General features: G+C 38.9%; 1 protein-coding gene and 1 long non-coding RNA gene across 2 annotated transcripts; both read left to right on the top strand.

The window, feature by feature from the left end:
• The first annotated feature begins 248 nt into the window (after positions 1–248).
• Positions 249–20175, top strand: LOC105380332 (F-box/LRR-repeat protein 4). The gene is made up of 13 exons (XM_048622507.1): positions 249–612; positions 818–908; positions 1114–1306; positions 3399–3550; positions 4236–4363; positions 4845–4997; positions 5395–5492; positions 14729–14838; positions 15415–15576; positions 16344–16509; positions 18780–18965; positions 19525–19594; positions 19995–20175. The coding sequence occupies exons 1-13, from the start codon at positions 385–387 to the stop codon at positions 20103–20105; spliced, it is 1848 nt and encodes a 615-aa protein (XP_048478464.1). The 5' UTR covers positions 249–384; the 3' UTR covers positions 20106–20175.
• LOC125488862 lies at positions 8788–9716 on the top strand. Its single transcript, XR_007266547.1, has 2 exons — positions 8788–9239; positions 9372–9716. It is a non-coding gene; the product is annotated as an uncharacterized LOC125488862 (long non-coding RNA).
• Positions 20176–23563: the final 3388 nt, after the last annotated feature.

Raw genomic sequence — 23563 nt, 5'->3', positions numbered from 1 at the left:
CAAATCATTGTTCTACGGATGACTTTGACTTGCAAGGACGACTCGACAACGACGATCGCAGCAAGAAGCGAATTGTGGACTTATTATTACAAGTTATTTGTTCCAGACAACACTGGGGGTTTCAATAAGCAACGTATCGAGCTGTTGTAGATTTATTTGATGGCGCCATGACTTTTTTCTAGGATGTATTTATTCTGAGGGTTCTGTCATCTGTCACAGACAGGACTCACAGGTTGTTTTTGTTTGTGCTATGTTGTTGTATTGTGTTTTCGTCTCTTCTGCGTCTTTTCAGTTTCAGTGTTTGTGTAGGTAGTGCGCGGTTCGGTGAATTTCCATTCTTCTTGAATGGGTTCCTATTGATTTTAGGATTTCAGTGCTCTCAAAATGGATGATTTAATTTCGTCCTTGTTGTGGTACAAGTTCAAGAGCCAGGAGGAGAAGGACGAAAAAGATGAGGAAAGGGAAATTATTTTTGAACAATTTGTTCATGGGGTGGAAGACTTCAGTTCCCAGTATGGAAGTGAGATAAGTATTTCTTATACTGCGTTTAACATACGGGGCCCTCCTTCCAACTTCCCAGACTATGGAGATTACCCGCAGGCCTTTGTTATGGTAAGGAATTACACATTATTCTCTCTTTTTTTATTTGGTAACTTAAGGTCGGTACCCCTATTAGTCATAAACTTTCAGGACCTCTAGACCTTAAGAACAAGATGTTAACACATCTTATCCTCATATAGAAAAAAATAACATTTGATACACTGACAGCCATACCTTTATAGCAAAATCAATACTGAATTACCAAAATGGTTTTCAGCGTACCTATGGAACCTGGTGGGATGAGGCTCCATCAGCACAAAAACCATATTCGGTGAAGGACCATGATATGCTCAGCACAGATTATGTTGGTATGTTATGATTCTTAAGATGTTGTGTTTCTTTAGTTAGAATCAACAGGTCCAGTGAATTTAGTCCTTAAATTTTATTTTAACAATTGAAGTATGAATAATTATTGATAGTCTTTCCCTATTTCTGTCAATGGCCCCACTAACATTTAAATTGACTCTTCAAACCCGACCAGTGCCCCTTATTGTAAGAACACTATCTTCACAGAGGTATCATTCGAGCGGGAAGTTCATCCCTTGGAAGTGTCAATATTTGAGACGTACAATCCCGGAGCTATTGTAAAGATTTGGGTGCGGTCACGCAAGTCATGGATCCTGCTGTGGGCAGGCGAGCCGGAGGAGGGAGGCGACAGCCCCAGAATATTCACCCCCCCTATTAGGAAGATTAAGGAGCCAATCAGGTATGTAGCTATTGCTTTTTCCTGTAAATAATTTAAATGTAACAAATGCTGGAATGCGTTCAGTCTGGAATATCAGTCTTATTGTTATAAAGTATGTTGTTGTGTGGATATTTTAAAATCTAGATGTTATGATTATAAGCTCTATAAATTAGCGAAAGTTTTTGTTGTATTTGTTGATGGCATTGGAGTGTGGATGAACAAATTTTCATTTATGAATAAGTAGGTACTTTCCCATATTTTTTTATAAAATGTGACTTGATAAATCAAGCAATCTTTGTCACATTTTTGTGATCGATCCACTCATTTATATCTTAGCTATTTCAATATCATAGTGAGCTTAGATTGAAGATCTTCCTCACCTATTTGTATAACATTTTTAAATACAGGGCGAAATTTTATCTGTGACATATATCCCCTTTGTTCTCTCAACTTCCTCCCATATTAAAAATAGCTCATTATGACTGAGAAGGGGTAATTCTACCCCATACAATAGGTAGCTGAAAAGCTAGTAATTTAATCCGTTGCTTTCATCCGTGGGCGTGCGTGGGCTGCGGCGCCGCGTCTGTCGACGTAGCGACAGGTGGATCGATCGCGAGCTCACTGCCGATGTACCTACCTGTCTGTGGTCCTTTTGTTTAGTTTAAGTACTGGACTATCTATGCGTAGGTTTGCACAGAGAGAATGGATCAACGTTCGAGTATGAAATAAGTATAAGGTCAACTGAGGCTATGTCATCTACGAGGCTAAGGCGCTGAACCTATTTATCGTATAGATCACGCAATTTAGATGTACTAGCGTCATCTTTGCTGTATAATGAGAGTCGTTCAGTATGACGTGCACGTTGATCAGCCAACGACACCTTCACTAATAAAATGCCACCCCATACAATAGATAATTGAAAAGCTAGTAATTTAAGCCGTTGCTTTCATCCGTGGGCGTGCGTGGGCTCGCGGCGCCGCGTCTGTCGACGTAGCGACAGGTGGATCGATCGCGAGCTCACTGCCGATGTACCTACCTGTCTGTGGTCCTTTTGTTTAGTTTATGTACTAGACTATCTATGCGAGGGTTTGTTAAGATATAGTATGGATAAAGCTCGAGTATGAAATATGTATAAGGTTAAAAAAGGCTATGTCGTCTATGGGGCTAAGGCGTCGAATACATTTATCGTACGAATCATGAAACTTAGAACTGCTAGCGTAATTTTTCAAGATTTAACATAATTGCTCCTATAATAAAAGTCTTTCAGTATGATGTTCACATTCATATAATTATATACCAACGGGTCTTTCACTGATAAAATGCTATCCCATATAATAGGTAGCTGAAAAGCGACGTAATTTCGACGACCTTTCTTTTATCCGTGGGCGTCGGTGGACGTAGTAACAGGTGGATCGATGCTAGCTCAACGTCGATGTACCTACCTGTCTGTAGTCCTTTTGTTTGATTTGTGTAGGTGGCTAGGTGGGTATTGATTTTTCCCCTTCAGATATTCCCGGAGAGTTTTGCTCAGCGTCAAGTATGAAATAATAGAAATGTTTGATCAATTGAACTCTAATAACTGATTATGGTCATACATACAGTAGGTATACTTTACTATATAAATTATTAGAACGAAATTACTGTTTCCATAATTAGTAACAGGGAGTTCGGCACGTGAGACCAATAATCAATAATATTATTGTTAGGTAATGAGTGATGTTCCTATAAAAATATGGTCGGTGTGTCAAACTCCCTGTCTTGTTGACCCTTAGGTCATCGCGGCATTGCGTCATGATGAGAAGGACATCATCATAAGTACTTACTCAAAAACTTGAGCTTGCGATAGTCAGCCAGTGAACACGAAATTGGTGCACAAGAAAATACTGAATTAAAAAAAATTAGGTACATAACATCGCTTGCTGCTTACTGGCCAACGCAAAGTTATAATATTTTTCGGCATATATAGATAGGTACTATCCATATCCTGGATATTTTTAATTTTAACTGTTTATTTGGTACTGTACTGGTATGTCCAGCTGTGGATGATTATTGGCTTATGGTGATGATGATTTGGAACTGTCTGCCACAAAGCAATATAACCCTTATGTTACAGGATAATGAGACTAGAGTTCAACCACAGCAAGCTGACATACTACACAGAGCTCGACGCAATACTGCTGAAGGGCCGTGAACCCAAGCCTGATCCTTCGAGAATGATCAACTTGGCTTACACATCTCTACCTAACTATAAGCCCCATGTGAAAGGTATGTATAAATTTTTGTACAGCACATGCTGAGTCAGAGCCTTTTTACTGTCATAATACACACCACAATTATTGTGATTCTTCATGTCACTGTTCCTATTGATGTTGTTTTGTATTTGTGATATGTATTTTTTTAGTAAATAAACGATGTGTCTATGTCTATGTCTAGGTAGAACGTATGGAACCCAAGTTGATTCCCATCTGATAATCGTGTCTTGCTAATAACATTTTATAGGCTGAAAACACCACCTATTGTAATAAAATATGTATAGGTAAGAACACTATTGATCGATAAGCGCAAATGATCGAAATCGATTAATATAGTCGAAGAAGAAAATTAGGTGATGATTATATATTATATATGTAAGTATATAGAACCTAGAGTCATTACACATTACCAAGGATTATTTTTGCGTGTGCATCTTTTTTGCAATAAATTTTTACAAAAGAGGTGCACATAAAAAAGATAGATGCACATAAGACAGGTATCCGAAACTTCATATTTTCAAGACAGTAGCCATCCAGAAGGGCAAGCACGGGGCGCAATAAAGACGTGATAAAAGTTCTCCGTTGCGCTCGCTCTTGACGCTGCGCGATGTGAGTCAGCGCGATGAAAAACTTTTGTCACGTCTTAAATGTGCCCCGTGCTAGCGCTTCAGATCCTTAAACTTCTCTGTATGTTTCAGGAAGAATAATGAGCATGCTAATATCGCATTCTCATATCTTAGACAGTGTGGTAGCATTAACGAAGCCGCAGATTAAGAAGAAGGTCAATTCTGAAGAGTGTACTCTCGGCAAGTTCCATGTTTTACCCGTAAGTTATTGTAACCTTTTGAACGCCTTAGAAAAACACCCGTTAAATGTAGTTTAAACATTTTTTATTAAAGAATAGAATAGAATAAATCTATCTCATAAATCTGTATTCAAAGAAAACAACTTATGATAATTACATGTATACATCCTACAAAACCAAATGTTAATATGGTTTGACTGTGGGTAAGGATTTGCTCTCTCCTGTGATATAAAAAGGCGATATTTAGTGCAAGGCAATTTAGTTTATGAGGCAAAAAAGTTTAAATACGAGTTATAATATTTCCACATTAACCTCATGGCATAAAGTTCAAAATATTATGGTGTCCATATTTCAGCCACTGAATGGCGTGAGGGTTAAAGCCATAAGGGCCTTACCACAAATTCTCATAAAAAGTTTAATTTAAGAATAATATGTACACCTGCCAAATACTGTTCTAAACACCTTATTATGGTAATACACAGTGTTAATCGTTATCTTTCAGGACGAGACAATACTACACATCTTGGGGTTCCTGGACTTGAAATCCCTGTGCCGAATGGCTCAAGTCAACACTCACATTGGTCATCTGGCGTGTGACCCCAGCTTGTACAAGACTCTGGATCTGAAGCCATACTGGCATTGTGCGGACAATGAGGTGCGTATTTTTACTAACCGCGGTTTCTGTATTAAAATAATGTAGAGGCCGATAAAGCTAACTATGCATAGTTGAATGAATGAAGAAAATCATGAATGAAGAAAATAATGTTTCACATTTAATGTTTTTCAAAACATCAAATGTGAAACATTATTTTCTTCATTCATTCATTCAGTTAAAGAAAACCAAATGTGCCATCGGACCCTATTGACATATTAGGTACAAACTGAACAGAAAAGCGATAAAAAAAAATATACAGTATGTTTCAAAATTGGTATAGTAACCCAAAGGGGGTGACTAAAGCGATCACCCTAAATAACTTTTGTCTTAAGACTTTGGGAAATTTGCGAAATAAAAACAAACTTCCTCGTGTATAATATAAGTTTTTCTTTGGCAGTTATTATACACGCTGCTGGATAGATGTGAACACCTACGTAAGCTGGACTTGTCGTGGTGCGGCAGCCACAAAATGATGAAGGCCGGCGAAGTTGGCATGTACGTATTACCCACAAACCTATATAACTACACTCGCGAGCAACCAAATCGACTCAAGCCTTGACGGCGCAAACATACATTAATACAAGTAAAATTATGAATAGAAATAATAAAAATGATATGTCATTTAAAAGCTTAAGATGTCAGCTTTAATTTGATATCATTATTATTGAAATCCATTCATCATTTTTGAAATAAATGATGTCTGAACGCAATTGTAGGAAAAACGGGAATTTAGGAAAAAAGGGTATGGGTATCGTATTATACAAATTAAACAAAAAATGTTAAGATAAAAATTTATTTATTTAAATCAATACTTTGTATTGCCCCCTCTTGCCCTAATTACAGCCTGCAGCCTGTTTCTCATAGACCTTATCAACTTTTTGACAGTTTCCTGAGGAATGCCGTCCCACTCCTCTAATAAAGCTGTCTTCAGCTCGTCCACGCTTGCAGGGACTGGATTCCTGGCCCGAACTCTTCTTTTGAGCTCGTCCCATAAGTGTTCGATGGGATTCAGGTCAGGACTGAGCGCAGGCCAGTCCATCGTGCGCAATTCCTTCTCTCTCAGAAACTGCCGACTGACTCGTGCCGTGTGGCAGCGGGCATTGTCGTGCATTAGCACGAAGTCTTCACCGACAAATTCTGCATAGGGCACAACATGACCGAGTAGAATGTCGGTGATGTACCGATCAGCTGTTAACCCGCCTCCTCGGCCGCCTCCAGGCACGAAAACAAGTGCGGTTTTTCCCTCTAGAGAAATACCAGCCCACATCATGCAGGAACCGCCGCCATATGCTACTGTTTCAGCGAAACAACATTGGGCAAATCGTTCCCCCGGACGCCGGTAGACCCGGCCTCTCCTGTCACTGCCATGCAGACACACTCTGCACTCATCAGTAAACAGGACCGACCGCCATTGCGCAATGCTCCAATCGAGATGCTCTCGAGCAAACTGAAGACGCGCTTGTCGGTGGCCTGCAGTCAATTTGGGGCCTGATGCAGGTCTTTTTGGTGTCAAGTTGGCTTCCTTCAAGCGTCTTCTCACTGTCCACTCGCTGACAGCCACTTGTCGTACACGTCTCAGTTCTTGCTGCACATCAACGCCCGTAAGGTGTCGATTGCGCAGCGAGGTTGAGACAATGAAGCGGTCGTCTCTCTCTGAAGTGCAGCGGTGGCGGCCCGTTCTTGGTCTTCGATTGAAGGCACCAGTCTCTTGGAACCGTCTGTATACTCGGGATACAGCAGACTGGCTCAAGTGGAGCTGGGCAGCGACTGCTCGCTGACTTAACCCTTGTTGCAGCAAGGCAACAACTTGAGCAGCTTCTTCTGGTGTGGTATCCATGGGTTTGCGAAAACAAGGAATACAATGCAACGAGATGTGTACCGGTCAACTTGCAACAAGCGACTGATAAGGTACACCGGATGTGGAAAGGTTTTATAGCGGGATCAGGTAGCGCAAGGCGTGGATTCCTAATGAGGTAATTAACACTGACGGGCAATTAAAATGCGTCATTAAATCTGCGCTTAGTTTTTTTTATGGTATTGATCTTAATTGAAAGCCTAATTCTTCAGCTTTCGAATGACATATCACTTTTATATTTACCATTTATCGTTTTAGGAAAATCAATGTATATGTGCGCCGTGAAGGCTTGAGTCGATTTGGTTGCTCGCGAGTGTAGATGCCACATAATCATTATTAGCCCTTTATCGCCCACTGTTAGGCGGACCTTAGACCTACAATAATATTGCGCAATATATTTAATGTGCAATAAGTTTTTAATACAAATGACGTTTGCGCAATCTTCAATATTAACCCTAGACAATGAATTATATTTCACAATTGTAAATATTGCGCATTATAATTGATCGTCTAGGGGCCGCCTTAGGTATAGGCCTCCTTTTTTGTACGCCAATTCTTTCGGTCCTATGCCGCTGCTGATGTCATCGGACCATCTAGCAGGTGGTCTGCCAACAGCGCTGCGCCCGTCTCCAGGCCACCATTCTGTGACCGCCTTTGTCCACCTTCCGTTCTCCCGACGAGCCAAGTGTCCCGAAATGCCACAAATCCATTTCTATGAGAATTTAAGTTGAGAACTGGGCATGCCGAAATTGGTATAGGAATTATTATTTTTAACACTGATAATGGCAGCTGGACGGAACTAAGTGCCACTTGCACCAATATAATAAATCAAGATTTAGTGTTCACTCTCGATTTAAGCCATAAATTTGGTATGTATTGACATTTGACACTAAATCTAGATTTAACATCTTTGTGCCCGGGCCCCCCGTCAAGTGGCCCTAAATGTATGAATGAACCAAAAGATGATCATATTTTCAACCTTTTGACACGCTGAGTATATACATTTGGGGAATGTAGTCATATTGGTCTGTGGTATTACCGCTTATAGTATGCTTACAGTAGAATCAATTTAATAACAGATAATGAAAAAAATAACACTGACAACATCAAGAAATACACGGAACAATATAATATTAAACGAAGGGAAACATAAAAGGTTGCAGTCCAGCAGCCTTACTCCCAGCGATTAATAGTCGCTATCCAAAAAAGCCAATTAAAACTCAGTTGAAAAATTTAGGCCGATTCAGTTGGTACCACCACCTCGGTTTTGACTGAGCCGCGGACCAGGGACAACGTAGAAAATATATCAAGAAACGACTAGTGATTATTTTTGAAACGGTAGCCGAAGTAAGCCGATATCAGGCCGATGTTGCGTTCCGTATTTCAATAGAGGTGAAAGAAAGAGATGTCGCTCTATAAAATTGTATAAGATCTTGTGTTTTTTCTCGCTCTGACAAGGATTAAAATGGTGTGCGTTCGAAGTACTAGCGAAGCTTGAAATAAGAAATCCGGTAATCATCAGTCCATATTATGTTTTTATTTTTTCAATGTTAGTAAAATATTAATTAAAATACTTATTAAACACTAGGTTAAAGTCATCACTCATGCCATTTTTTACTTATTATTCACAAAAACTTAACTTTGTAAACGTTAAAATATGAAATTAGGGGCTTTTGAACGCATTCAAACTAAAAATCAAAATACTCTGTGAACCTGTGAAAACACTCCCTCAGTGTTGCCATTAGCGTACATTTTACACATTTGACGTACTATTTTAGCCTCCCATGTGTAATGTGTATATAATTGGTCCATGTAATGTACCATTTAAACTTAACTTCCAATATCATGATTATCATGTGTAAAATCTTTGTTTATGGACTATTTTACGTATTTTTTTTGGAATCGCAGCAAAAAAATTATTAACCACATTTAGTGACGATTTTGATTTTCTTGTATGATTATTTTCTCAACCAATATGATTATTACATGATTACAATGAGTATAAGTATATCATACATAAAACTGCGGGGTACCTACTCTGAAGGTTTTAGGACATTGTAACACTTTTTAAAATGCTATAATAAATATAGGTACGTTTCTCACGACTAAAATCTATTAAAATATAGTACTTCTGCTGACGAGCAGGTGCGAAAGAGCTGGAAAAGCTAAATTGAGTGATTTTAGTAAAAAAACAGCTCATGTACGGTTTTAACCCTAAATGTACGTTTTCAGCGCTGGATATGTGCGTTTTGAGAACTCCGTTGCGGCAACACTGCACTCCCTCCACTTCATTCATACAACATACAATAACAATGATAAAACAAAATTACAAATGGAATTTCCTTATTTAAATAGATATTTGTGCACTAAATACATAATAATATGACGTAAGTATAGTATTCTGATGGAGTGGTTAAGTTGCAGACTCAGATCGACTCGATTTATAAAATAGACCGATAAAATATTACGATAATTTGTTACAAAGTTATAGATATTAAACTATCAATCATTGTTTACAGAAAGAAGAAGAAGACGTTGCGTGTCACCATATAGCCAAGGAAATATCTTGTGAAAGTTTTAACTCAAGGCGGAAATTTATTGAAAAAATACTCAACATAACCTACAATTACAGTGAAATACTGAAAATATCTTGTACCGTGATAATATTTCTGAATAATAAGTGCAAACCCATACTCTAAGATCGTGCTTTCAACCACATACTTAATACAATTCCATAATCATATCGAAATCCAAAAGTTCGTAAGTCGTAAGTGATCATAGTTTAGGTGTGTACTTATTAGACTCATGCATTGTAAACTCTATAAACGATTACTCGTAATGTATTAATCATATTAAAAGTTGAATGCGGCTGTTTTATTTTTTATTCTTTATGTTTAAAGCAGTTCTAAGAAAAAGCAGTAATAACTAGTAATAAGAGTTGTAACATTATGCATGGACCAAGTGTCTGCTTATGTAAAAACACATTGTTATCATGTAAGTAAACCCTGCTTTAAACATAAAAAATGTGTCTACCTAATCTTCATAAAGCAGATAATGCTAACACCCTGATTACACCACCAAGTAGAGCGGCCCGAGACAGTGTCCTCCGCTGAGCACTGTTAAATTGTGATCAATTTCTTCCATGTTGCAATGTTATCATTGCCGGACTCTTAAGAAGAAATACTTCCTATCAAGCCTTTATAAATCAATAGTATCATGAATGACCTCTTAGTCAAGTGCAACATCAACATTTAAATAATGAAATGAAACATGGTTTTTGCTGTATTTTGTGTTTATTAAGTATCATATATTAAATCACATCACAATTATTATCAGTGTTCTGAAATATCAAGCATACCTTCTCTTCTATTAGCTAAAAAACTGCTTTCTGATTATCTGAAATAAGATAGAAATATAGATTAATAGTAATTCTATAGGTTAGGATATAATAATAATATATTGTACAGTCAGCCAAAGAGATATGTATGCCACCCCAACGCAAGCCCTTAGATATTATGACAATTGATAGGTAATATTGATGTAACATGAAAAATAAGGATAACTAATATTAAGGTAAGTAATACTTAAGTTAGTAAGTATTGATAAAATATTATTATTCCACCCATGAGGATTAAATTTTTGTTGCTGTGGTGGCATAAATATCTATTGCTGACTGTACTATCAAGGTATTGATACAACTTTATTTAGTAGATTTTCTATTCTATTCTGAGAGGTGGCGAAGCTCCTGTACGTGGCTCTCTTGAGTGGAACCTTTGTACATATCCCCTTAATTTTAGCTCAGCCAGCCTAGCTCTCTAAAATGGAGCAGCAAGCCTGGGTGTTCCAATAGCTGAGATAGGCGTTCTGTTGGTCCAAGAATAGATAGTCTTGTTTCTGTAGTAGGTGGAGATTGAGCCAGCATAGGTATATTTTTTTAACTACAAAAGTTACCCACCGCAGCACTACAGTTTAATCCTAAGGTACTTAGAAAACAGATGAATCAAATAATATTTTATAGATATAGAATCTAGATAAGCAAGCCAAGTAAATTATTTTTCATACTGTCAGTGCATCATAAAATTAAAGTGTTTGTGCTAGGGTAGTATTTCATATCTTTTTTGCTACAAATAAATTGAAATCAGCTTAAGTGACTTACTCAGTAGCAGAATGATATGCCAATTTAGTTTCTTATGTAGGCATTAACTTCATAAGATCTTAATACAACTTGTTGTTAAGTAGGTACTTCACATAGGCACTTGAATATTTAGTCTTGGTTATAAATTCCAGTCTGGAGCCAGTTGCAACGCAGTAAAAACCTACAAATACCAAAATTCTGGTTAGTATCATGGGATTTAGGTTACAGACATTATGATAGTATAGGAAGGTTTATCTTATTATTATTATTAGTAGGTATATATTGTTAGCCACTGGACTTAGCTGGAGCGAGACCAGACATAGGTGGTTTAAACATAGATAGGTGGCAGATTTTATGACACCTCTGGGGTGCCATAGGACTACAACAATGGTAAAAGAAGGTTTGTCTTTGTTTTGAAGGATATTTCCTTTAAGGCTTCTTCTTCATGCCTTAAGAACATGAGAGTTAAGGCGGTCATCCACTGGCGAGGCGACGGTATAGATTGTTGGCTTGTCGAATCTCGTTGGTGATCCATTAGCCAACCAAACAGTCTACTCTCATCATTGGCGAAGTCGTGGCGTGCTTTTTGTAACATCGTTGGAGGTTTTTTAGACCGCGGACTTAGAGGTTATTGGAGGTTTTGCTCGCGAATGGATCACCGCCTTTAGTTGAAGAAACTTTTACATGTACCTCTATTATGTTCGTGGATTCTCACCTTATTTGTTACGCTCAAATCAGCTAGTTTCATGAAGCTAAAGTCTTCAATCAAATTGTCCGTCAACTCCTTTAAATATGCTTTAAATATCCAGGGAGACTGGTTTGCAATCCTCACGTATCCTCAGTTACTACTTTCACATCACTTTGTAGGTGTAATTACAGGCTCTTTTTCTTACAAAAATAGGAAAAATTTGCCATTGTAATGGCTTTGCGTTGCAAGAATAGGAACTTTTTTCAAAGCCGCGTTGAGTCGCAACTTTGACATATAATCTACTCTGTGTGATGAGCTCATGATGAGCTCGTGGTGCGAATTTCTAGCTTAGTAACGCTATAATTTTCACTGAACGGTTTGCGTGACGTCATAACACAATGAGCCGCAAAAATGTGCGGTGGGAGTACGAAATCAGCGATCTTGTTGAAATCGATTCAGCCACTCATCGCTGGGAGTAAGGCTGCAGAGCGTCAAAAAAAAAAACAGCTCAGCATGTGCTGTAAGCAATAAACAACACTGGCTTCCCACTCCTTCCTATTATACTCTCATTTAGTTACTGGCCTTTATTTTCGTATTGTTTATTTAAGTTAATACTTACGACAGTTACTTATAACTTATACCTCAAATACTTATTACTTAACACTGAGTTGCAGAAAGGAACTTTGAACAACGTTCAATCAAGCTGACTACCCCTGGGATATTCGAAAAAAGATTTCTGAAAGAAGGAACCTCAGACGAACTTGGCATCAAACTAGAAATCCAGAAGATAAAAGAGCTCTAAACAGGGCCTCAAGACATCTGTCAGTACTAATAGAGAAATCAAAAAATCCAAAAATACCTGTCAAAAGTTGAACCCAACACCAGCTCAGATAATTCCATATGGAAAGCCACGAAAAAGTTGAAGCAGCCGACTCTAGCAATTCCACCCATCAGGAACATGGATAGGAGCTGAGCTAGAAGCAGCAAAGAAAAGGCAGACACATTTGGCGCACACCTTGCTAATGTAGTTAGACCTAATGAACCAGCAACTGATGAAGCAAGAGAACACACCGAAGAAATTAAAGAACTAATAACAGCTCCGTTCCAAATGTCCAGGCCTATAAAACCAGCCAGGCCAGCGGAAGTGCATAGAGTCTTGTCAAACCTAAAGATCAAGAAAGCTCCTGGATATGATCTTATAACACCATTAATGCTAAAACGCTTACCACGAAAAGCTGTAGTACTGCTCACCACTATTATCAATACTATCTTAAGGACAGGGTATTATCCAGCACAGTGGAAAATTGCACAAATATTAATGATAGCTAAGCCAGGAAAACAACCAAATGAAGCCACCTCTTATAGACCACTAAGCTTGCTACCAATAATATCGAAAGTGTTCGAGAAAGTGCTACTAGCAAGAATAAAACCTTACCTGGTAGACATAATCCCTCAGCACCAATTCGGTTTTCGTGAGAAACATGCCACTATAGAGCAGGTGCATAGGCTTGTAAATGAAATTACATCATCACTGGAAAACAAGGAATACTGTTCAGCAGCCTTTCTGGATATATCCCAAGCTTTTGATAAAGTTTGGCACTTGGGACTGAAACACAAGCTAAAGAACCAACTACCACACCCCATTTACTCAGTACTCAACTCCTACCTATCCAACCGATGCTTCCAAGTAAGACATGATGATGAATTATCCAGCTTATATCCAATAGAATCAGGAATACCACAAGGTAGTGTGCTTGGTCCCGTGCTATATATACTGTTCACGTCAGACCTCTCTACGACAGACGAAACAGTGGCAGGTACATTTGCTGATGACACAGCTTATCTTGCTAGTCACAAAGATCCAGAAATTGCATCACAGAACCTGCAAACTGCTCTCTATAAAATGGAAAAATGGTGCAACAAATGGAGAATCAAGGCTAACGAATCCAAGTCTGTACATGTAACATTCACTCTCAGACGAGAAACTTGCCCCACTGTCTACCTGAATGCGCAACCCATACCAAAAGCAGAAGATGCAAAATATCTAGGAATGCATCTAGACAGACGACTCACCTGGAGAAAACACATCTGGACAAAACGAAAGCAACTTGACTGCAAACTGAGATCCATGGACTGGCTAATAGGACGCAGGTCACAATTATCAGCAGAATGTAAAATTCTGGTCTATAAGGCCATTATTAAACCCATATGGTATCCAATTATGGGGAACAGCATGTAAGTCCAACATTGCCATCCTTGAGCGGTTTCAGACAAAAACATTGAGACGGATACTTGGGATACCATGGCATATAGCAAACAATCTCATGTATATGGACTTAAAGATACCTACAGTGGCAGAAGAAATAAAGAAAGCCAGCCTGACCTATCAGTCACGACTTTTCCATCACCCTAATGAGCTCGCATCAGCACTGCTAACAGATAATGCGCCGAAATTTACACGACTTAAGAAAAAGAACATACTTGAACTGAAATTATAGTGGAACCTTCCCATGAATGGTAACAAAAAAGGAGGATGGAGGTCAATGGGCCTCACTATCTGCTACTACAACAACCCAAGGAGATACAAAGTAGAGAAAGAGATTGCTTATTATAGCCCACTGCTAAAGATTGCAATGATGCAAACAAATGAAAAGTGAAAAAAAAAAACTACGTTTGCCTAGAGAAAGAAAGAGACATGCATAGGTAGATTTAATTCGACGGTCGAATGGCGTAGTGGTTAGTGGCCCTGACTGCTATGCCAAAGGTCCCGGGTTCGATTCCCGGCTGGGGCAGATATTTGTTTAATGGCAGATATTTGTACTCGGGTTTTGGGTGTTGATATTTATATTTAATATGTATGTATCTATGTATTTGTGTAGATATATCAGCTGTCCGATACCCATAACACAGGCTCCGCCTAGCTTGGGGTCGGATGGCCGTATGTGAGAGGTCTCCACATATTATTTACAAAAACCGACATTAGCTTAAAGTACCTTCCTACAACTCAGCATCACACCTACTAACTGGCTAAGTATAAATGTGTATATTTTCAGGTTCATAAGAACAAGAGGCCGTGATCTGACCCACCTCAGACTGAATTGTTGCAAGTTCATCGAAAACCATCTGTTTATATCTATTATAGAGACATGCCACAATTTACAAGGTCAGTATTCAATATTTTTTGCACCATCGCTTTCATTGACCACTACCGGCTACTTGTCATAAAGTATACTAGCACTCAGATACTAAATTGACAGACTCTGAACACTTTGTCAACAGTCGATTGTCCCGCCAATAGAACGATACGTCACTTAATCGTGGGACAATCGACTGTTGACGAATCTGTCGATTTAGAATATAATAGAAAATAATATAACTTTATTGGTCTCCACAATAACCAAACATACAAAGAATACTTATAAACTAGGAGCAATCTAGGACCTTATCGCTAAAACCGATCTCTTACAGGTCTTGAATTCTTAATTTTAATTAGCCTATTTAGTTTCCCACTGCTGGGCAAAGACCTCCCCTTTTTCCTTCCACACCTTCGATCCTGTGCACTCTCAGCCCAGTTATTGTCAAAGTCCAGGTCTTGAATATAAGAGATTAAAAAAAATGATTCTGATATAAACACACTACACTTCGAGCCCTATGCCCCTGATTAGGGATCCCAGGACCTGATGATAATGATGATCTGATAAAAAAACAGACTTTAAATGTTTTTTTACCTACTCCCCAGAGCTGTGCCTACGTGCAGTATGCGGTAAAGGCGAGCTGGACTGGGCCCGTCTGGCTGAACTGCACAATCTGCGCAGAGTGGACTTCTATAGGACCGACATCCAGACGCTGGCCATGATCGAGATCATCCGGTGGAACCCTGGCTTGGAGCACGTCAATGTTGGTACGTGGCTGATTGGTTACTGCTATGCGAAATGAGAATTATTGACAATTAATAAACGTAGATTTATTTGAAATTTCTCTGTTGTTGATGGTTTTTTACATTGCATAATTCGATTTCTGTCCATTTTCCATAGCCAGTTTACTTAATGTAAGTAAAACTCAATAAATGCGAATGATATTCTAATTAATACATATAAAACAGGTGGATATGTCTTCTTCTCGTTCCTAAAGCGTTGTTGAGCGATTGGCGAATAACCAAACGTATCATTTCATTCTGAAGCAAAGCTCGCGAGGTACAAGTCAACACAGACACACTCGATATAATTTAGCGCTTTTGGTACCGATATTTTATTAGTTTCGAATTGCGATATTCATCTGTGGCTAGTTAGTAGTATTGATTGACTATCGCGTTGGTTGAATATACTTTGTATAGGCCTCGCGTTATCGTTCTTTCTACTAATTAGTATAAAGGCGAAAGTTTGTGAGTATGTTTGTTACTTCTCCACGTCAAAACGGCTGAACCGTCTTAATGATATTTGGTATGGAGTTACCTAACACCCTGGATTAACACATACCAGGTTACTTTTTATCGCGGAATTCGCACGGGAAAACTTTTAAAGCGAAGTGAAGCTCGCGGGAACCGCTAGTGTTTGTATAAATAAGAATAAGAATAAGAATAAGAATAATATTTATTCAGATAACTATAGGTAGGTAGTATTTTAACAATAGGAAATATTGTTATACTCATTATTTTATCCATTCACCCAGGTTCATGCAAGATGATAGAATCCATGGACGACGTAGCGACAGCTCTCAGCCTGCACTGCCCGGGGCTCGTCTCAGTTGACTTCTGGAAGTCGTACTCGCTGTCCGGGGCCGGCCTGCGCGCGCTCGCCCGCTGCAGGGGGCTGCGGGAGGTCGACGTGGGCTGGTGGTGAGTGGGAGGTTATAGTAAGGGCCTGTTTCATAATGTCTGGATAGTGACTTCCTGAGACATGCTAGCACTGTCTAAAACAAAATAACATAGAGAGCGTGGGTTATTATGACACAGGTAGCCATTATTCAGACATTGTGAAACAGGACCTAATATCCATAACTTGTATACCTAACTGGAGAAATTAAGAAAGCAAGCAGATCGATGTATGAATACTTGGCATAGAAGGTAAACAATCTTTGGGTGTCTTTTAATGAAAATAGTTTTATACAGCTCAAATAAATGGTTTCGTTAAGCAATTAAAAAAATACTAGTGAGTTTTTCATTGGTTTCTATTTTTTATTTTAAAACCTACTATTTTAATAACTTCAAATAAAAAGACACACCAAGATTGTTTCGAACCTGGGACTCTTGAAGCAAGATGATAGAATCCATGGACTCCGTGGCCGCGGCGCTCAGCCGGCACTGCCCGGGGCTCGTCTCAGTTGACTTCTGGAAGTCGTACTCGCTGTCCGGGGCCGGCCTGCGCGCGCTCGCCCGCTGCAGGGGGCTGCGGGAGGTCGACGTGGGCTGGTGGTGAGTGGGAGGTGAAGCCCTGGTTTCATCATACTCGGTTAGATCATAACCAGGGATTAGTTATTGACTTTTGACACATCTGCCAAGAATTTAATAATAATATGAAGATGACGTATAATTGATGAATTGTTATGATCTAACCGAGTATGATAAAACTGCGGCAAACTATATTACCTACTACATTCGTTTTATACTTGGCATAAAAGGTAAACAATCTTTGTGTGTCTATTTAATCAAAATAGTTTAAACAAGTAAAATACAGCTCAAATAAATGGTTTCATTGCGAAAGTTTACTTTCTAGTGAGTATGTCATTCTTTTTGAAAATAATAAAAGACATACAAAGATTGTTTCGAACCTGGGACTCTCGCAAGATGATAGAATCCATGGACGACGTAGCGACAGCTCTCAGCCGGCACTGCCCGGGGCTCGTCTCAGTTGACTTCTGGAAGTCGTACTCGCTGTCCGGGGCCGGCCTGCGCGCGCTCGCCCGCTGCAGGGGGCTGCGGGAGGTCGACGTGGGCTGGTGGTGAGTGGGGGGTTAACTATACTGTATTAATGAATACTTGGCATAGAAGGTAAACAATCTTTGTGTGTCTTTTTAATCAAAATATGATTAGGGTGACTTGCAAAAAAGTCTTAAATCTAGATTTAGGGCCACTTGCACCAACATATTAAATCTAGATTTAGTGTTAAATCTTGATTCAGTGTCAAATTTTATATGGACTGACGTTTCTTAAATCAACATTTGACAATAAATCTAGATTTAATTTGTTGGTGCAAGTGGCCCTTAGTGTCTAACCTCGATTTAAGAAACATCAATTCGTATAAATTTATGGCATAAATCGAGATTTAACACTAAATCTAGATTTAAGATTTTGGTGCAAGTCGCCCTTGAACAAATAAACTATGACAGCTGATTTAAATGGTTTCATTGCGAAAGTAAAAAAATAGTATGCATTGAATTCATTTTTAAATTCAAATAAAAAGACACACCAAGATGGTTTCGAACCTGGGACTCTTGCAAGATGATAGAATCCATGGACGACGTAGCGACAGCTCTCAGCCTGCACTGCCCGGGGCTCGTCTCAGTTGACTTCTGGAAGTCGTACTCGCTGTCCGGGGCCGGCCTGCGCGCGCTCGCCCGCTGCAGGGGGCTGCGGGAGGTCGACGTGGGCTGGTGGTGAGTGGGAGGTTACATAAAGCAAGCACAGAGAAAATCAAACGTTGACCTTTGCATCTACAAGCAATGACAATCTCTGCGCCGGCCATCAAGGTTACTGTGCGAGCGTGTGGGTGCAACTACTGTGCGCGTGTGACAGATACTAATATAAAAAGGGCAATGGCTGTTTTTCGTGCTTTAGCAAGTTCATATTGTCATATACACTTTTGTGCCTCACAAGCTGCCTATTTATTCGTTTAGGCATCTATGGTTTGTGAAGTTTGTCTAGGTGCAAGTGAATAAAGCTACAAATGCACCTGACTGTCTCGAGTGTCTTGCTGCCCTCACTTTTCGTCTACTTTGTCACAAGATGCCGCCAAAGCCATTACCCTAGCCGACGAGTTATTAAACCACAACCTGTTTAGCAATTCTCTTATCTAATATTGTTGTTCCTTGCCCCCTGCGTGTAAGTATGTGTATAAGAGAATACATATTTGTCGCATTATATTTAAAACAAACCTTCTCCGTCCACAGCATAAACGCCGGCGGCTCCGGCGACTGGATATCCCACCTCAACCTCGAGTCGCTTCAGAAACTGTTCGTGGGAGCCCTCCGGGGGGTGTCCGACCGGGAGCTGACGCCTGTAGCGGAACGCGCGCGCCGCCTGCGCCAGATTGATATGCTGGGCGTGCGGTCTATTACACAGGATGTCTGCACCAGGTCAGTGCTTGTTATAGAAGCTGTGATGAATAATGGTGCTGCGGGGTTACACGGGATCGTTATCGGGGGCGATAAACTGGTTTATGCGTGTTCTACTAATCACAGCGATGTATTTATGACGAATCGCGATATATACATGTTTATCTACTCGTTTAATGGGCGTTCTACAATTTAGAAAGGTACATCGCCGTATTTATGACAAATCGCGATAAATCATCGTTTATCGACGTAGATAAAACTCGTTAATGCGCGTTTTAATAATCACACCGCCGTAGTTATGACAAATCGCGGTATATTCTACGTCGATAAAGAACCCGTGTAGCTGTACCTGATCTAGGGTGGGCGGCTTAGCCGAGTCGCTCCGTCACTGTTGGTGGGGCGCGGGGGGGTGCCGCCTTCGTTTTATCGACGCCATAGGTACTCGTATAGTGATGAGAGTATATGGGGTGCGCCGGACGTATATGAAATAAGTACACACAAATGCATTTTTGGCAAATTGGTAACCCCGACGTGATACGACCTTCATTAATTAATGATTAAAGTATGCGTTTGTCTGCAGGATCTTAGCCGGATGCCCTGAACTCCAACTGATGGATGTCAGCTTCTGTGACCAGATACAAGAGGCTCAGGTTTGTTATTAACGTTTTTAAAGAAAGTCCCAAATTCATAGACCGTACTTTAAGTTTAGTTGAGGTTTACAAATGAGACTACACTCCACTTTTTGGCTGACACAAAGTCAGCCAAAAAGTGGAAATTTGTCACAATGTCATTTGTAAACCTTCTTTAAAGTGCTTTTCAGTGGGCAAACTGTTTGCCGCGAGTGAGTTTATGCTAAGTTTTCAGAAGTGCTAGAACATAAGTTGTTCAAAATGACCAGCTGAGTCACACCGACTTCCGGATTACTAAAGCTTTTTCTATAAACTCATAAAACCTACTCAATTTTATGATATGTTATGCAGAACCTCTAAAATTCACAAGCGAAATACAATTTAATATTTTTTACACAAAAACCAATGTTTTCTTTTACAGGTGGTGGAATGGCGTAAAAAATACCCGAGCGTCGACATTAAGAGGTCTTTCCAGTCCGGCAACCTCAATGCGGGACCGAATGCACCTTTCCTGAACCCAAGCTTGGAATAAGAGAGATCTTATTTACACTGATACGAACTTAGATTGACAATATACGAACAAGATAGAGGGCCACTTGCACCAACATTAATATGTTGGTGCAAGTTTAATAATCTAGATTTAGTGTAAAATTTTATATGGATTGACGTTTCTTAAATCGAGATTTGACACTAAATCTAGATTTAAATGTTTGTGCAAGTGGCCCAGAGTGTCAGTGCAAAAGAAACATCTTAACAAATAACACCCCACTTCCACCACTGATATCTTATTTTGAATTAGTTCGATTAGAAGATTTGTGACTTTTTTCATTGGCGCAATGGCGCTTTGTTTTTGTATGTGACATACCATACATTTTATTTATATTGGTTTACTTTTCTTTTCTCTTTTTTTGTACACATTACCAATTTTTCCTGTACCTCCTGCGGGTTGACTGGCAGAAAATGCTTTTAGCATTAAGTCCACCCTTTGTACTTTTATTTGTAATATTTGTACTATAAAGAATTAAATAAATAAATACCATCTTGTCCGTACATCGTTAATCTAAGGATACGAAGCACAATTTGTACTGCGGTATTTTTGCACAAATTGCGTTTTGGTGCGTTATTTATTTTGCTTACAGAATCTTTTAGTAATATTTCAAAGTAAGAGTTTTATGCAAAGCTTTTAGATATGAACATAGTTACCTATCTCTTTTCTGTTACCCATGACACGAATTAAAGGCTCCATCGGCTTTCAGATTGAAAAAGTTATCTTTTTTGCATAAACTAGACTTTTGTTTGACATATTTTATTTATCCTTAGTTCAAACATAGTCTGTTAGATCATTAACACCCCTGTTACATTGTAAATGTCATCTAAAATAAAATTTGCATAATATTGAATTCTTGACAGATGTGTCAATAATCCACAACTAATCCCTTGTTATGATATAGCAGGGTGTTAATGATCTAACAGAGTGTGGTGAAACTAGGCCTTAATGTTCTAGTCTTAGAATAGATAATATACGAACAAGATGAAGTGTCAGTGCAAAATAAACGTCTCAACAAAATGACCCCACTTCTGCCACTGAGTTTTTTTTTTTAAATTAGTTTTGTTAGAAGATTGGTACACTCATGGTTGTCATTACATTCAACATATGGAGAATACAAATCAGTTACAATGTATTTATTAAACATAAAAAACGCAGAACAATTAATAATGACCCACAAAACCAGTTAACTGGTTTGTCCGTGACAATTATAGGCGACCTCATTGCTTAAAACAAACGTTGGATGGAAGTGACCATTTTAACATAATTCATAGGAGTTGTGGTGCAAGGTTTACACATAATAAACAATTATGTTTTTGTACGTGACAATTTATAAATAGAATAGTACAAAAAGGCGGCCTTATTGCTTAAAGCAATCTACCAGACCACCTTTGGATAGAAGAGAGATTTTTATATCATAATTTATGGGAGTTGTGGTGCAGGGTACGGCAATAGTGCAACTATAGACTAAAATAGAATTTTTTTTTTTACGTGAGACAGCATCTTGTTCGCATATTTTTAGTCTAAGAGTGTAGTTGATAGGAGTAATACTGTTATGTAGTGACATTATTATGTAGCTGTGAAACAAGAACTCATCTTCTATAATAATGATTAAGTTTTAATTAAACTATAGCTCGTTTCAGCTAAGATGGTCCCTGTGACGTTATGGGATATCTCTAAGAGATATAGAGATATCCCATAATGAAATTCTATAGACTTATTGTATGAGTAAATTGGTTTTTGGATTAACACAGATTTAGAAATAGCATTGGAAAATTGAGAACTTTTATACAGGGTGTTGCAAAAACGTTATTATTTCTAGAATTTCTAAAACTCGTAGAACAAAAGTTTTTGCAACACTCTGTAGAAATCATCTTAGCTGAACCGAGTTATAAACACCTCCCAACTTTGTAACGGTAAGTCCCGATTATGATTTCATGTCAAGAGTAGAAGTTTTAGTGCAAATTTCTCCATTGTCGGTTATCTAACCGACCGGGATTGGTTAATCAATTATACGTTATCTCCATATAAAATTCTTGACAGATGTGTCAAAAGTCAACCACTAATACCTGGTTATGCTCTAACCGACTATGGAGAAATTGGCACTAAGTCCCAATTATGATTTAATGTCAAGAATAGAAGTTCTAGTTAACTATTGAAAACTTTGTTTAAGGATTTTAAATATTTAAATAACCATACACCGTGGATTGCGGATTATTATAAGTATTAATTACTGCTGAGCTTAAATAAACAATAAACGAACCAGATAGAATGTCGGTGCCAAAGAAACGTCTCGACAAAAAACATCTCACTTAGCGTCAATTCACACGTACCACAACCACACCACGTCGCAGCGACAAAATGTGGTCCAGCTGTGGTTACGTGTGAATTGTGTGACAGCGGCTTTTTGCAGTTGCGTTGTGGCAGCGACAAAATGTCGATGTGGTTGCGTTGTCGCTGTCATTGCGATGTGGTAACCACGTCGTCGTGTGCAGTTAATACGGAAAACAGGTTGCCGCGGTGCCGCCGCCGCGTGGTGGCGTTGCCGTTGCGATGTGGTTGCGTTGTGGTTGCGATGTGGTTGTGATGTGGTTGCGATGTGGTCGTATTACACAGGTGGTCGATAACAACGGCTAAATGTGGCACGTGTGAATTGGATTATTCATTGTCAATACAAAATATACGCCCGACCACACCGCGTGGTTGTGGTGTGGTTGTGGCTGTGGTGTGGTTGTGGTACGTCTGAATTGACCCTTAGCAACTGAGCTTTCACTTTGAAATAGTTCGGTCGGAAGATTTGTTACTTTTCTCCGCTGCTGGTTAGTGACCCGGGAGGCTGCTTATATGTGATACTCTATCTCGTTCGTTTATTGTTTAGCAAAGCTGCTTCGCATCATTAAACATAACGTATTTAATCTATTATTATATTAAATTACTATTACTAACTGTTAGCAAAAAAAAGATTATAAAAGATAAAAAAAAACTAAACTGTTTAAATTTATGTCGAAATTTTAACTTGATATATTTACCAGTGTTTTTAAATGGAAATTTAACGTAGCGATGGATGTATATGCGTATACCGTAGAATCTTCGTAATTAAGATGTACATCAAAGTAATAGAATCTATGGTTTAAGAGTATGGTTTATAAGTAGTTAATAAATAACTCATATTTTTCATGATATTAAGTATTTATATATTTATACATACATAATACATACATATGCACTCACGACTGTAATCTCCGAAGGGGTAGTTAGAGGTGGCTCACAAGCGAGCCACCCAATTTTCGCAGCACATTTGTACTCACGTGATAGGTTGCGAACCATATCGCCGTTTTGGGATAAGTTTATATATTTATACTCGTAGATTTTTTATTGTTCCTGATTTCCCGGGTGACAGGTTCAGTGTTACATTACTATTATAAGATTTCAGATCAGTATGT

The sequence above is a fragment of the Plutella xylostella genome, chromosome 8 (genome assembly GCF_932276165.1).
Source record: "Plutella xylostella chromosome 8, ilPluXylo3.1, whole genome shotgun sequence".
In the NCBI taxonomy this organism is placed as follows: domain Eukaryota; kingdom Metazoa; phylum Arthropoda; class Insecta; order Lepidoptera; family Plutellidae; genus Plutella; species Plutella xylostella.
Note: the sequence above shows the minus strand (reverse complement) of the source record. Positions and strands in the feature narration are given on the sequence as shown.